This window comes from Camelus ferus, chromosome 29 (assembly GCF_009834535.1).
Source record: "Camelus ferus isolate YT-003-E chromosome 29, BCGSAC_Cfer_1.0, whole genome shotgun sequence".
NCBI lineage: Eukaryota > Metazoa > Chordata > Mammalia > Artiodactyla > Camelidae > Camelus > Camelus ferus.
The window spans coordinates 12,512,573-12,529,102 of record NC_045724.1 but is presented as its reverse complement, the minus strand read 5'-3'; the positions used below and the strand labels follow the sequence as shown (position 1 = coordinate 12,529,102).

Below are 16,530 nucleotides of genomic sequence, written 5' to 3'. Positions count from 1 at the left end.
ACCCGGAACCGCAGAAGAAATAGAAGCCCCATTTTAGCCCTTAGGACCTCCTGCAGACCACCTACCCAGCCTCGGAGGTTTCCTCCCCAACAGTCCCTCCTGACTCCCTCACCCTCTGGAGGAATCCGCCTGTCCAGCCATTCCCTGAAACGCTTCCCTGGCAGGTGCTGGTTTCTCTGTTCGTCTCAAGAGACAAGTATGCTTCTGAAGCCCCCAAACACCTCTTGAATAGCTATCCGACTACCAGGTACAGCATCTCGTTGTTTGGTTCTAAATAACATCTAGAAAAAGGTCAAGCGAAACGGCGCACGCTCCGAAACTGGCCTGATTTTAGGTAGCTGCCTGATTCTGCCAAACGCCAAGGGTCGTTTGGGGGTAGGTGTCCCCAGACTGCAGCTGCCCATCACGAGCTAGAACTGGTTGACAGCAAGCAATCAGAAAGAAGGGACGAAGCAGGCACCGTGTGGGCCCCTTAATAACGCGGTCGCTCCAGCTCCCCGCATCCTGAGCGGGTCCGGTCTTGGACCACACACACACACACCCGGAAGCAAGCAGCCCGGGCTTTCCAGCCCGGGGCTGCCCGCTAGGAAACCTCAACTCGAGGAGGGCAAAGTTATGAAGAGCCGACCCCCCGCCTGGACTTCGGAGCCCGTCCCGACCATCGATGGCCCGGGTACCTTAAAAGAGTCCTTGGAGTCGTCCATGTCGTCCTCCACTCCCTGGTAGACGACGCCCTGGGGCTCCTTCTTCTCCCCCGGGCGCAGGATCTTCCTCAGGCTGCGCTTCATTGACCACACCCCGGACGCCACCTGTGGCAGCTGCTCCCCGCGGGCGCGGGCACCTGGGACGAGAGAGCCCCGGCAGCGGTGAGCCGGCGCTGGGCGCGCGGGGTCCGTGGGGTCGCGCGCGTCGCCGGGGTCCGGGTCAGAGTCCGCGTTTAAGCCCCAAAACTCCGAGCTCTTCCGTGCCCGGCTGTCCTTGTGATAAGAAAAGCTTGCTTGGCGTGAGCCCGGGAGGATTTCTGACGGGAGTTCTCCCCCAACAGGCTACTTGCAGCGCGGGAAACAGGAGGGGCACAGGGAGGGGTGGGGACGCGGACATCGTGTCCACGGACGGCCAGGGGGCGGTGGCGCCGCGTCTACAACCCGGCTCGCCCCTTTGGGCCGAAAGCGCGACTTGGCAGTCCTGGCTGCACCTGCAGCAGCGCACGGTTGAGTCCCCTAGGTCACCTGAGTTGTGGTGTCAGTTGAGGAGGGGTCCGGTCAGGGTGGGTCCAGTGAATCTGGAATATTTTATAAAAATCCCAAGAGCCTCCACCCTGCCCCACAATCAGAGAGAAAGGGAACGGGTGGGTAGGATGGCGAGGGATAGGGAGAGAATACCTGGGTACACTGGCAAGATTTTTACTTAAAAAATGTATTTTTTCTAACTAATAGCCACTGTGCCTCAGTTTACCATGTCCGCATCATTGTAGAAGGCTCTTTGGTTTGGAAATAAGCTCTTTAGAAAACTTCTCTTTCCGAAAGAAAAGGGAGAATGATTAAATCCTAGCACTTGGTTGAGTGATTAGATGAAATCCCTTTGAACCTCTGGTCCCATTTCCTGTGCATTACAATACTAATCCCCTCAGGGGGCTGGCATTTCAGAATGGCTAATAAAATGACTGTTAGGTCAAACAAAAGTCATAACCGCTTGTGTCCACTTGTTTACCCTTGGCTTTGTTTGAAGAGCTTATCCTCAGGGGCCTGCACTGAGTTTATTCATCAGCAACATAGGTGTAAGTTGTGGAGTGGACGATATGTACTCTCCATGAGAGAGGCTAGTTCCACATTTACCAGATGATGGAGCCTCTGAAGCTGTTCCCACTGTGATTCTCCCACAAGGTTAGAAAGCAAAAAAACTTCCTTCCAAAGCTGATTACTCTTTGCACAGGCTAGAATTTAGCTTTGACAGGCTTTTGTTTGAACACTCTGTGTGCTCCTCTAAGACCCTGCATTGTCATAGTCACCTGATGGTCCCCAGCATCTGCCACAAGAGCTGCGTGGGTCCAGGACCCTGCAGAGAGCAGGCACTAAGTAGAGGTTTGTGGACTGCCTGCCCTACACTGGGCTTCAGGACATGTAAAGTAGCACGATGATACTGTGGAACTATGGGAAGTTTCCCTCTAAATCTTCCAATAGTTAACAGCAGGCTGCCATCGGTTCTACACTTTGAATGGAATTCTTTGGAAGGATACTATTAAGGAAGTTATCACTGGTCATCAACCTGTGAATGTGGACTTTTGAGAGACTGGTGAAGGGACGTAGTATTCAACTTCAACACCTGCACAGTTTTCCCATTAGTGTCTGTATTCAGGGAGTACAGAACAGGGATCAGTTTTACACCTTGTTGTTATTTGGCTGAAGTATGTAATGTATTTGGGAAAACCAATAAAGACAAAAATCAGAGGAAGGGAAAAGAGAATAACCTCAAGTCACTGCTGTCTGCTTGGCATTTTACATACATCAGGCCTTCATTGTAAAAAAGAAATGCCTCATAGGACTAGTAAGACTTTTCATTTATAGTTGTCAATTTCATCGATCAATTGCTTTTCTCCTCTTAGCTGGAAGGGGTCACTAAGACAAAAAAAATAAAATAAAGAGGAGTCTGTTTCAGGGGTCATTTTGGAAGCTGGGCAGAGGGCATGTCATGGTGGTAAGCATCAGTTGGCTGTGCTGGCCTTAGCGGGGAATGTGGGCCCAGGAAGCTCCAGCATTAGTGGGGGTGCTGGCAGGAGGGTCACAGGAAGACAACTCTCCTCCTTAGTATTAGTCACTGGCTTTGGCTGCCAGCCCAGCATCTCTCCAGAATGATGCCCTCTGCATTCTTACTTCTGTGCCCCATTTTCATCCCCCAAATCATGTATTCTTTTTAATTTGTACTCTCGTGTTTTAAGACTGAAAAATAGAGATGGTTGGTATTAGAGGTATCCCCCCACCACACACAGACACTTTCTACTTATGAAAGCAAAGAGATTGAAATATTATTTAATTTTTCCTTTTATCTTTGTCTGGACTTGTCCATTTCAGGCACTTTTCAGGCAGTGGCCTCCTGTGACCTCTCAGGAATTCCCATCAGTGTTCCTTATTAATAGTTAAATTATTTCCTACCCATCAAAAGCATCTTTTTCTTAGGGCTTCCTTTTAAAAATGACTGCAACTCACTTTAAAATGCATAGTGTAGACAGGAATAAGATGGTATCTAGTGATTTACAATCAATATCTCATTCCCTTTGAAGTTTAATTATCAATGGATAGTAATAAAATGCAATATTTTTATACCAATTTTAATTTCAAAATAGGGATACTCATTAGAGAAAATAATCTTTAATGGAAATTTCCAAAGGTAATTTTTATTATCAAATTACCTTTTGATATTACACAGGACTTTTAAACAATGAAAAATAATTACAAAGAGGATTTTATTTAAATTCTCAGGGAAAATAAATATAGTTATATACATATATCAGCTCAGTAACTTTTTACAAAGAAATCTAGATTATCAAAAATTCTCTTTAGTTATCTTCTTACATTTAAACATTGTTTCTGAGTATTTGTTCACAAATAATTACAAAACATTTTTTAAAAACATCATTAATTCCCCTCCCACCACTGGCTTATGATAAATAAGTTCATACTGTATAGCACAGGGAACTATATTCAATATCTTGTAGTAACTTACAGTGATAAAGAATATAAAAACAAATATATGTTTATGTATGACTGAAGCATTATGCTGTACACCAGAAATTGACACAGCATTGTAAATTGACTATACTACAATTAAAAAATATATATACAAGAAAATAAAGTACATCTGAGAAAAAAAATCATTAATTCCAAATATATTAGTAGTAGAACCTATAACGGAAGGCAGAACTGGTTACTTTACCAAAAGTGCGCAACTCAATAGTATAATGAAAAGGGATCCAATAGACCCACTAAGGAACAGAAAAATTGTGTTGCATCTTTTAAAAATCATATCATAAAATTCACTCATGGTTAGTGTATGGTTTGATGATTTTTAGTACATTTATACAATTTTACAACTATCTCCACAATCTAGTTTTGGAAAACTTCCATCAATTCAAAAAGTTTCCTTATGCCCAAATGCAGTCAATCCCCTCTCCTACCCTCAGCCCCAAGCAACCTTTAATTTGTTCTCTGTCTGTACAATTTTGTCTTTTCTAGAAATTTCAGATATATGGAGTCATACAGTATACAGTCTTTTGTGTCTGACTTCTTGCTTAGCATAATACTTGAGAATAATCCATGTTGGAGTGTGAATCAGTAGTCCCTTCCTTTTTATTGGTCAGTAGTATTCTGTTATATGAATGCACAGCCTTCTATATCCAGTGCACTCAGCATCCCCAGATTCAACCAACCCCAGATCAAAATATTTTTTAAAAAACAATTCCAGAAAGTTCCAAAAAGAAAAACTTGAATTTGCTGTGCACTGGCAACTCTTCACATAACACTAACATCGTATTTACAACTATGTACATAGCATTTACTTCATATTAGCTATTATAAATAATCTAGAGATGATTTAAAGTATGTTGGAGGATGTTTGTTGGTTATGTAAAAATGCTGTCTCATTTTATATAAGGGACTTGAGCATCTGTGGATTTTGATATCTGTGGGGGTCCTGGAGCCAGTCTTCTGCAGATACTGAGGAATGACTATAGCTTATTTTCTTCATTCATTTACCGGTTGATGGACATTTGGATTATTTCTAATTTTTGTCTATCATAAATAATGCTATAACTTTTTCATACACATATTTTTGCGGACATATATTTTCATTTCTCTTGGTTAAATGCCTAGTAGTGAATTGCTGAATCATATGCTACACGTGTGTTTAGCTTTGTATGAAACTGCCAAACTGTTTTCCAAAGTGGCTGTGCCATATCACATGCCCACCAGCACTATATGAGAATTCCAGTTTCTCCATATTCTCACCAAAACTTGTATCAGCAGTCTTTTTGATTATAGGCATTCTAGTGGGTTTATAGTGGTATCTCATCCTGGTTTTAATTAGCATTTCCCTAATGACTAATGATATTGTCCATGTTTTCCATTCCTTATTAGCCATTCATATGTCTTTTTAATGAGATGTTTATTAAATTATTTACCTCTTTTTAAATTCAATTATTTGTCTTATTATTGAGCTGTAAGAGCTCTTTATTCTGGATACAAGACTTATCAGATAAGTGACTTGCAAATATTGTCTTAGACTCTGTGGCTTCTCTTTATTTTCTTAATGGTGTATTGAAAAGCAATTTTTAAAAAAATTTTATAAAAATCTAATGTTCATTTTTAGGGATTGTGCTGTGTGTGTCATATATAAAAATGTTTGCCTGCTAAGATCAAAAAGATTCTCTTCAATATTTTCTTCCAGAAGGTTTATGGTGTTAGCTTTTACAAAGATTTATTTTGAGTTAATTTTTGCATATAGTGTGAGGTAGGGTTCTAAGTTCATATGGTTATCCAGTTATTACCACTTGTTGAAAAAAACTATACTTTCTTCATTGAATTGCCTTGGAACCACTGTCAAAACTCAATTGACCAGAAACATATGGGTTTGTTTCTAGACTCCTTATTCTATTTTATTGATAGATATATCTGAGTTTAAGCCAATACCATACCATCTTGATTTTGTAGCTTCATAATAAATTTTGAACTCAGATCATTTAAGTCCTCCAAATTTGTTCTTTTTTTTTCTAAATTGTTTTAGCTATTCTAAGTCTTTTGCACTATAAATTTTAGGATCAATTTGTCAATTTCCGTGGAAAAGCATGCTAGGATTTTGATAGGAATTGCATTGAGTCTATAGATCAGTTTGGTGAGAAGTGCCACCTTAATAGTAAGTCTTCTAATCCATAAATATGGTACTTTTTTTTTCCATTTATACAGAACTTTCTTGATTTCTGTCAGCAGTATTTTTTAGTTTTTAATGTACAGGTCGCACACCTTTCTTGTAAACTGTATTCCTAGGTATTTTATTAATTTTAAGATATTTTGATTGGAATTGTTTTCCTAATTTCACTTTCAGATTGTCTATTGCTAATATATAGAAGTACAGTTGAATTTTTATATTGCTCTTGTTCCCACAAGAGCTAACCTTGCTAATCTTGCTTATTAACTTTAATAGTTTTTTTTATAGATTCCTTAGAAATGTATACATATAAGATCATGTCTTATGCTATGAAGACAGTTGCTTCTTTCTTTCATAACTATATGTCTTCAGCTTTTCTTTTTCCATTTTAGTGCACTGGTTAGAAGCTCCAGGACACTGTTGAATAGAAATCCAGAGAATGGACATCCTTGTCTTGTTCCGAATCTTAGGGGGAAAGCATTCTTTTTCACCATTAAGTATGATGTTAATAATAGTATTCTCTTGATTGTTTATCATCAGGTTGAGGAACATCTACTTTATACCTACTTTGTTGAGATCTTTTTATAAGTGAGTGTTCAATTTTGTCTGATACTTTCTCTACTAGTTGAGATGATTATGTACTTTTTCTCTTTATTCTATTATTTTATATTAATTGATTTTCTAATATTAAATCAACCTTTTATATATTGCTGGATTCAATTTACTAATAGTTCGTTAAAGAATTTAATGTTTATGTTTATGAAGAATATGGGTCTGTAGTTTTTTTGTGTTTGTGTGATGTCTCTGTATGGCTTTGGTATTGGTGTAATAGTGGCCTCACTGAAGGAACTGAGAAATGTGCCTTCTCCTTTCTAAGTAGTTTGTATATTATTGACAGTTATTTCTCTCATATTTGATAAAATTTACCAGCACAGCCTTTTGGGTCTGTCTGGGGATTTTTTGTTTTCTTTTTGGAAACATATTTAATTGCCAATTCACTTTTCTTATCCTTTATAGATCTTTTTTTGATTTTATATTTTCACTTGAGTAAACTTCAGTGATTTGTGTCTTTCAAATGATTTGAGAAATTTGTCCATCTATGTTGTCTATTCATTACCATAAATTTGTTTATAAAATTCTCTTATAATCCTTTTAATTTTGGGGAGGGTGTGTAATAATATCTCCCCTTCCTGATTTTAGTCATTTGTGTCATCTGTCTTTTCTAGAAGAAGTTCATCAATTTTCTGGATCTTTTCAAGGAGCCAACTTTTAATTTTATTGACAATCTCTATTTTTTTTTTTTCTCTTTGGTTTTTCTTTCTAATCACTTTGGGTTTGATTTGCTCTTCTTTCTCTACTTCCCTCATATGTAACCTGAAGATTATTGATTTTAGGTCTTGTTTTCCTACTAATATAAGCATTTAAAGCTACAGAATACTTTCTAAACACTGTGTTAGCTGCATCCCATAAATTTTGTTTCATTGTTTTTATATTTGTGGTTTCTTCTTTAATTCACAAGTTATTTTTTGTAAGAAGTGTGTGTTTAACTTCTAATATTTGAGGTTTCCCCAAATTCCTTTCCTTTGTTGTTGACAATCGGTTGTGGTCAGAGAACATACTTTATGATTTCAATCCATCTAAATTCAAGTGTAAACTTACTGAAACTTGTTTTATGACTGGCATGTGGTGTCTCCTGGAAATTGTTTCATGTACACTTGAAAAGAAAGTGTATACTACTGTTGTTTGGTAAAGTTCTGTATATTTTATTAGGTCCAGTTGGTTAATAGTGTTCAACTCTTCTATATTCTTAATGATTTTCTATCTAGCCTTCTATCAGTTGCTGAGAGAAGAGTATTAAAATCTCCAATGATAACTGCTAAATTGTCAATTTATTCTCTCAGTTTTGCTCAGGATTTACTTCATTTTGAGTGGGTGTCTGTTCTTTGGTGTATACATATTTGTAATTATTGCTATTCTGTCATATTTTCCCTCTTATTATTATGAAATGTATGTCATTGTCTTAAGTAATATTTCTTGTGTTAAAATCAATTTTGTCTGAGATAGCTACTCCAGATCAATTATGTTTGTTGTTTACATGGTAGAACTTTTTCCATCCTTTTACTTTTAACCTATTTGTGTCTTTAAAGTATTTCTTATACACAACATAGAGTTAGATCTTGCTTTTTTATCCAACTCGATAGTCTCTGCCTTTTTTTGGGGGGGGTAATTAGATTTCTTTATTTACTTATTTGTTTTAATGGAAGTACTGGAGATTGAATCCAAGATCTTGTGCTAGCTAAGCATACACTCTGCCACTGAGCTATATCCTCCCCAAGTCTCTGCCTTTTAATTACAATGTTTAGTCATTGATATTTAATGTAATTGTTGCTATGGTACTGCCATTTTGATATTTATTTTCTACATCTCATATCTTTTTCTGCCATTCTATTTCTCAATCCCTGGCTTCTTTTATGTTCAACAATTCTTTTAGCGAACTATTTTTAATTCATTGGTACATTTTTAATAAGTTATTTTCTTAATGTAGTGGTTATAATGTTCATCTTCGTTCAGTCTATTTCAGGTTAGTACTTATTTAATTCCAGTAAACTATAACAGCTTTGCTGCAATACACCCCTACTTTCTCCCCCTCCTTTATACTATTATTGTCATATGTAATACATTTATGCATATATACTATGTCTATGTATGTTATACTCTTCAAAATATAGTGTTACAATACTTACCATATCCAGTACTCATCATTTCTTCTTGTAGATTTGAGTTATTGTCTGGTATCATTTCTTTTCAATCAAAAGGCCTTCCTTTAGAATTTCTTGTAAGACAAGTTCTGCTTGAAAAAAATATTAAAAATACTTTTGTTGGATGTAGAACTTTTATTCAACAGTTTTTTAAAGCCCTTTGAATGTTATTACACTGCCTTCTGACCTCTCTTTCTTATGATGGGAAGTCCTCAAAATATCTTACTATTGTTCCTCACTTAAGGTTTTTGTCAATATCAAAGATTGTCTATATCTTCCCACTTACAATATAAGCTTAGCATGTTTACATTTCTCTATTCATGAGTGTCCCTCTCATCTGTATTAATATATTCAGTATTTTAGTTTCAGATTTTTAAAAATTAAACTTTATAAAAATATTTAGACAATTATACATTGTATTGTTGCTGTCTGTCACAATCTTTATCATTCTTTTTCTTAGATTTATAGGAATTTTTCTGGATTCCATACATAAGTAATTCTTCTAGAGAAGAATTTGTTGAAGAGAAGTTGGTGGTAAAATTTCTAGGTCCTTGCATGCCCAAAAATGTCCTTATTTTGATTTCCTATTCGATGATAGTTTAAATAGATACAAAATTCTTTCAAAGTCATTATCCCTTAGAAATGTGAAGACTTTATTATTCTCTTTCATCATCCATTTTTACAGGTAAAGTGTCTTATATCAACGTATATCTTATTCATTTCTTGGTAATTGATTTTATTTTCTCTCTGGAATCTTTTAGGATTTTTATCTTATTCTGGGTGTTATGAAATTTCACCATTATGCAACTCAAAGGGGATTTCTACTGTTTATCTTGTTCTGTACTCTGTGGTTACTTCTAGTGATTATCTTTGGCTTGGGGAAATTTTCTCCCATTTTATTTAGTATCATCATTTATTTCTACAAGGTTAGGCAGCTTTTCCTGGCAAACAATAGAAAGATGCAACCAAAACTGGTTTAATCAATAGTGGAATTGATTGGCTCAAGAACTAAAAACTCCTGTGACAATGTAGCACTAGTGTAAGACAGGTTAATCTGGGACTTAGTGTTCTCTCTTTCCTTCTATCTCTTTTTTCATCAAGAAAGGGATGAAACTCTACTTTTTTGAAGGCTCACCTACAGCAGCACGTGGCTGAAATCTTCCAAGTTTACGACCATTGGTATGATCACTGCATTTTCTACCAGCTCTATGAAATTTCATGATGTACCATTAGCTCTAGTTGAATAATGAATTCAGTCTTTTAGTCAGTCAGCGTGGCCAGGAGAACTGTGATCTGATTATCCATATGTGAGTTACATGCCCTCCACAGGACAGCTTTGCCCAAATTGCATGGACTTGGGGGGAGGTAAGGATATTTTTCCATCACCCTGAGAGAAATTGAAGTACTTTTGGCTAAAAAAAGAGAAATTGATGTTGAGTGTCTGTTTCCATCTGGATGTATAGACATTTATATACCTTCTTTCCCTTTGATTTTTCTGGGTACATATGAAAATTTCTTAACCCATTTCCTTGCATCTTAAGCTTGGCATCATATTTATATATATTTTTACTTTTTTGTTCTTTAATGCTGTATTATGAGAAAAGTCTATACTTGATCTTCCAGTTCACTATTTTGTTCTTCAGTTATGTCCATCTATCAAGTATTTTAATTTCATGAAGAAATTTTTTATTCCAAAATCTATGGTTAAGTCTCTGGGAAATATAATATATTCTCATATTTTTATTTTATTTCATTCTAAAGTCCTGATGTGCTTGTCCTGTTAACTTCATTTCCCCCTTAATAATAGTGTTAGTTTCCTTTACATATTGAATAATCCCTGTCTACTCATTTGTTTGATATCTCTATTCACTTGCATCTTCTGTTCCCTCAAGTCAGTCCCTGGTGACTATGCAGGAGGGCCGAATGCTGCTGGGAGGGCTGTGCAGTGTGCCTCAGTTTCCCTCCTGGGTACAGTGGCTCCTGTCCTCCTGGAGCACTGCCTGCCTCAAGAGTGCAGTCCCTACTCTATGCTTTAGCCAATGGGCAAACACCATTGCTGCCTGCTACTTACTACCATTCAGAGAGAAGAGAGGTGCCAACCAGCCTCACTCCATCTGTGTCTCCCCAGTTCATAACCACTGTGAGGGATGTTTAAAGACCACCTCTGTATCCCTGTGGGCACTGGCTCCCCCATCATTCTTCCCATCACATTATTTTTTGCCCATGTTTACCTTATGTTTTCCTTTATTTATATCTCTATAAATCTGGTCTGGTCCACCTCCCATCTTTCTAGAATTCTTTAATATTTTTAAACTGTTGGTCGCATTGGATTTTGTTTTCCTACATTGGTTTGGATTTAACTCTGTTAAAAACTATTTTTTTTAATTTTGTAGACTTTCAGATAGGGAGGTAGACATGTGCTCAGACAACTATCTTAATCCAGTTGCTTTGTCTTATTTCCTATGAAATTAAAAAAAAAATCTATCCTGTTTCTGCCAACTTGTATGGAAAGGAAGACTTTTTTGTATAGCATATCTTGAAATAATTAAGCTGCATTAGAAAAGGGTTGGGTCTGAGAGGAAGGGAGGAGAATAACCTTCATGAGATTCTGCTTCTCGCTAGGCTAAGTTGTTAGTTTAGTGGCAGCTGAGTCCCTGATGGAAATTTCTGCTTAAAACAGATAAATAGATAAATTACACACAGACACACACACAGACACACACACAGACACACACAGACACACACACACACACACACACACATTACTGCTTTTCTACCAGGGATTCAGAGAAACTCATTGTGCTTTGGTACAGAGAAACCTGAAGCAGATTCTGCCCTGTCTGCTTCCCAGAAGATCAGCTGATATACACAGATTATCCAGACCAGCCCCATTCCAGGGCCCTTGGCAACCGTGGTCTAGAGGGATTATTGGAACAGTTAATAAAAATGCAAATCTGATAAAGGTTATTTCAAATGTGAGCTATTAAAAAAGGCTAATTAAGTTGGTCCCCTAGACAAAGAAAACCTTGCTAAGAGTCAGTTGTGTCATGGCAAATAGGATTTCAAATTTTAGAAAAAGTAAGATATATAAATTTATTTGGTTTATATTCAACTTTTTTAAACATTTATTCTATAACTTAATCAGATGGTAGAATTAATCTTTATGTTATAAATTTTTATTTCTAACTATTTAACCTGAAGCAGCAGCCAAAATTTAAAATACATTTCCATGATATCTGCCAGAGAATGAGAGAGAACTGCAGGTCTCTTGTAGTAGTAATATTACTTTATGTGACTTGAAAGTACAATTGAAGCTACCTGCTGATTATAAAAAGCCTCTGTGGTGCAACTTTACCTATTATTACTCTTAATTAATTTACACCCAGATCATTTTAGACTGAGAAAGTGTAGAAAAGAAGGCTCTTCTCTTCTTAAGCACTTCAGTTATTTCCCTTAATAACTTTATTATACATGGAACCATTTGGGCACAAGGATATTTTAAATTAATAAATTAAAACACTTTATTGATTTATCTTAAGTAGCTGAGACAAATAATATCTGTAGTTCAAAGTCTGTCTTTAGTATACAGAGATATTCTTGCTTTATGGTTTCAGGGATATATATTTATCCTAGACTGTGAAGAGAAAAACTTTGTAGGTTCCCAAGTCTTGAGCCTCTCAGTGAATTCTGGACAACCATAGCTCAAACAACTGCTGTGCCTATGTTGAGTAATCCCTGTCTACTCATTTTGTGTTTGGTGTATCTGTTTACTTGCGTCTTCGATTCCCCAGAGTCAGTCTCTCATGACTGTGCAGAAAGGGCTGGAATTTATATGTAAAAATAAGGTTTTTATTTCATCCAATTCATGATAGGAACTAGACAAGACTGAAATTAAATAACACCAAATATAAAATGAGAACTTGTATTCCTTACAGTTGAACCCCAAACTAGCCTTTCAGATGTATAATTGGTATTACTATTCTGTTAATTCCTCCTATCAGAAACCTTGGCTCATCTCACATCTGAAATACATGCATTGTCCTTTAAAGATATGAAAGTTACAGGATATTGAATAAAAATTATACTTACCTTTATTCATGGAAATTGACATCCTGTTTCTGATGTTGCACAGGCATAAACATCCAAGTAGAGAGATGTCCCTTTTCTCACACAGTCAACAGGTTGCACCCACTTTTATAGTCCCATATAATTATACAAGGGGTGGTTCATTCTAGGAGTCAATATTATGCCTTTTTATTAGACTCCCTTATATAAATGATGAGCTAACACTAAGTTTTTATAATTTGAGCTTTGAAACTTGATTACTGGCTACTGAAAAGGAGTCACCTAATTTAATTATTGCTAATAAGTTTATCTCACTTACTATTGCCTCTTATAATGTAATGTCACAAATCAAATAGTTACAAGTGGTAGCCTTAGGGAAATGATCTAACTTCTACAGGAAACTAATTATTACCCTTCTATTGAATGAAAGGCATCACCAAGAAAACTAAATAAAGGATTGCAGCATTGTCATTTATGTATTAAAATTTGTTATATACCAGTAAATTGAAGAGAAATCCAAGAGAAAATTATCCAAAATAAAATATGACAAATGCCTCATATCATAAATGTATATCTGGGTCTACCATAGATATGATTTGAAGAAAAATAAATTTATAAAGAAAGTAATTAACCAAGATACTTTGTGAAAGCTGTGATGTTTTTTAAGTTAGGCTAGCTTTGGACATCAAATATGACAGCTTGTTTGGAGATGCCCCATCTTACGTGTCCTCTGTTTTCTGTCCCAATGCATTTTTATTCTCTCTTTCAGTTACTAATTCAGAAACATTTATTGAGCAATAGTTATACACTGGTATAGGTGATATATTAGGATCTTCCAAATTGCTGTGAGCTTAACGAGACAGAAAAGTAGACATTGGCACCAGAGCGTACAGAGTGTGTCAGCACAGGCTAACTGCGGGACTGAGAGTTGGTACCTTGATCACGCAAAGTCCAGAACAGGTATTCCTAAACAGCCAGAAATGTCTCTTAAAATCATGGTTCAAAGACCAGGGATGCTGCTACATAGTGACTTTGCCATCTTCATCTTGCACCTTCCCATGTTGCCTTGTTTATTTGCATGAAGCCATGGAAGAGGAAAAGCGAGAAGAAACTCTAGGTACATTGTTTTGAGCCAGGCCAGTTATTTTATAACTAGGGTTATGTTAGAAACAAATCAGACAGTGTTGAGAAAATGCTCATTAAACTATGAAGTACTGTATAGCACAGTCATCTGAGTTTTACAAGCAGCATTACAAAATGTTGATTTTTGATGCTGATGATCATTTCAGTAATAGGAGAAAGCATTAGGAGCAGAGTACAAGACAGAGCATTATGAACCTCTCAGGTGGAGAAAGATTAAATCTTGGACTCTTCTGGACTCTTCTAAGATCAAAGGTGCTTTATTGTGGTTCTTGGGAATAAGATACACCATTGAGGAAATGACTATAGAGTAAGTTTTTTAATTGAGTTGCTCTAATGAAAGGGAAATAATTCTTGTGCTTCCTTTTTATTCCAGAGTCACGAAGATACTTAGTGTAATTACTGGACAGTGTTCGCTGTATTGATGGCTAATATTTATTACTGATCACAATGAGCCAGATTGCATACTTATTATCTCATTTAAGTGCTTTGCATTTATTATCCCATTGAATTCTCATGATGATTTATGAAAGTATGTCCTTTATTTTTCCTGTTTTACAAATGAGGAAGCTGAGGCTTAGAGTGATGGAGTGACTTTCCCAAAGTCAACTTATATGACTCTTAAGGACTGTTAGGGACAGAGATTCCCTAACCTCTTTGGTTGCCAGCTCTAACATTTAATAATCTCCATGCATCTTCAAGTTGCCTCACCTACCCCTGCCATTGCTCTACTCATGTCATTGTTTTCTTCATCTGTAAACATTGAGATTTGGTAGTCTGATTCATCCTGACTATGCTCAACAAATACTTCCAGACAGATTGCCTGCCCAAGAGCAAATCCTTACAGATATAAATTTCCTGTGTTGTGGCTAAAGAAAATGAAACAAAGGAAAATTAAGTTCTTGCTCAGTAAGGTATGAAATCGATACAAGTTAGGGTTAACATTGAACAAATTGTGTCTCACTCTCATCGGGAGATTCCACGCACAGACCGAAGGAAGATAACCAGTGAATCTCTAGTAAAGACCAAATTGAGAGTCAAGGTGAACATCATCACCCGCTCTCCTTAAAAATCATTTCACTTCTACTGGAAACATCAAGATACATACCCCAGTTTTCTTTTACATCTAACAACATTTAAAATAAATTTCAATGTACACATTGAAACAAAGTATTGAAATGAATACACAGATAAACATTACTCTTCTATTTTAAATGATACATTCATTCAATTAACATTTGCTGAAGACTCTTTGGGCTTAGATGCTGGAGAAACAAGAAAGATGTGGTTTCTGGGCTTAGATGCTGGAGAAACAAGAAAGAAAGATGTGGTTTCTGGTTTCACCTTGAGGAAAAAGCAGTTGGATGTGTTAACAGGAGTCAACAGATCATGGAGACGCCCTTTGAGGGAGAAGAAACATCACGGATAAAGGCTTGGGAGCCTGAAAGTCTGATATAAGCTCTCCCCCTCCCCCCCTTTTTTAATTGAAGTATAGTCAGTTTACAATGTGCCAATTTCTGGTGTACAGCATAATAGTTCAGTCATGATATAAGGTTTTCAGTGCTCTTGGAGCATGAAACTGAGAGGTGAGGGGCTGCATAGGTGAGTGGCAGTGAGATTGTTGAGATTGTTAAGGGCTTTCTCTCTCATTTTATAGGTTGTGTGAGACATCAAAAAGTTGGAGCAACATTCATTTTGCCTCTTAGAAAAATCAATCTGCTGGTATGAGGAATGGGTTGGAAGGCACAAGAACTAAACACAGGGGGACCAGTTGGGCAGGTCCTAAGGGCAGGTCCTAAGAGGCCTGTGATGCTAAGAGTCTGATGGGGAGCAGTGAAAATGCTTACAGTGAAGGCTGGTGAGTGGGAGAGTTTTATAGGCAGAAACAGTAGGAACTGTAAAGAATTCGATGTGGGTAGGTTACTGTTTCTGGGTGATGCATGGTATCATTTATCTGAGGATCAGGAGAAAGATCTAAACTCAAGGTAGAGCTGAGACCATTGGAGTAAATGAGATCAACCCAAATGAGTGAGTGGAGCCAAGGCTGCAAGTCAGACTGCTATCGCAAATGAGCGGGATTGGTGGAGAAAGAAAAAACACTGTGCAAATGAGTAAGCTGAATGAGACTGGCAAACTTAGAAGACTACATCCTGTCTAAAACCCTGCTCCTCACAATGTGGTCCAGGGACCTAAAGGCTTGTTAGAAGTGCAGCAGCATCTCAAGCCCAGCCACAGGGCTGCTCTTTCCAAATATTCATGTAAACAAGATTCCCGGTTGCTACCCAGGCACACTGAAGTTTAGGAAGCACAGATTTCTAAAAGGTGTAATTTTTGTTCTGCTCTAGATAATTGTATTGTGGGAATCTGGGTCTGGTATTATCAAGTCTTCTCATTTTTCTCGAGGCAAGTTCCCAATTTTAAGAGATAGTCACTGTATGGTCAGGATCCCGAAGGAAGCAGAATTACCCCAGATGATTCAAAAGTACAGCCTTCTAGCAAAGGCTAATTAGAACCAACAGAACAGATGAACAGTGTTGAGGCTTCCTGGGGTCAGCAACAATGCCATGGGTGGGAAGTTTTACAGCCTGCTGGGGCTGAAGGAAAAGGAGATGGAGGGCTGAAGGAGGGGCTGCTGGCAGGAACAAGGCTA

The 16,530-nt window shown here is 37.3% G+C and overlaps 1 protein-coding gene and 1 long non-coding RNA gene across 2 annotated transcripts in view; one reads left to right on the top strand and one right to left on the bottom strand.

Moving 5' to 3' along the window:
- The window catches only part of TRPA1 (transient receptor potential cation channel subfamily A member 1), a 57,718-nt gene extending 48,952 nt beyond the window's left edge, over positions 1–8,766 (bottom strand). The window contains exons 1-2 of the mRNA XM_032470051.1: positions 8,661–8,766; positions 678–841 (exon numbers count right to left, since the gene is read on the bottom strand). Of these exons, the coding sequence (XP_032325942.1) occupies positions 678–841; positions 8,661–8,715 (219 nt within the window). The 5' untranslated portion in view covers positions 8,716–8,766. The remainder of the gene's footprint in view (positions 1–677; positions 842–8,660) is intronic.
- LOC116660483 overlaps positions 782–16,530 on the top strand; it is a 118,406-nt gene continuing 102,657 nt past the window's right edge. The window contains exon 1 of the long non-coding RNA XR_004316034.1: positions 782–866. This is a non-coding gene — a long non-coding RNA (uncharacterized LOC116660483). The remainder of the gene's footprint in view (positions 867–16,530) is intronic.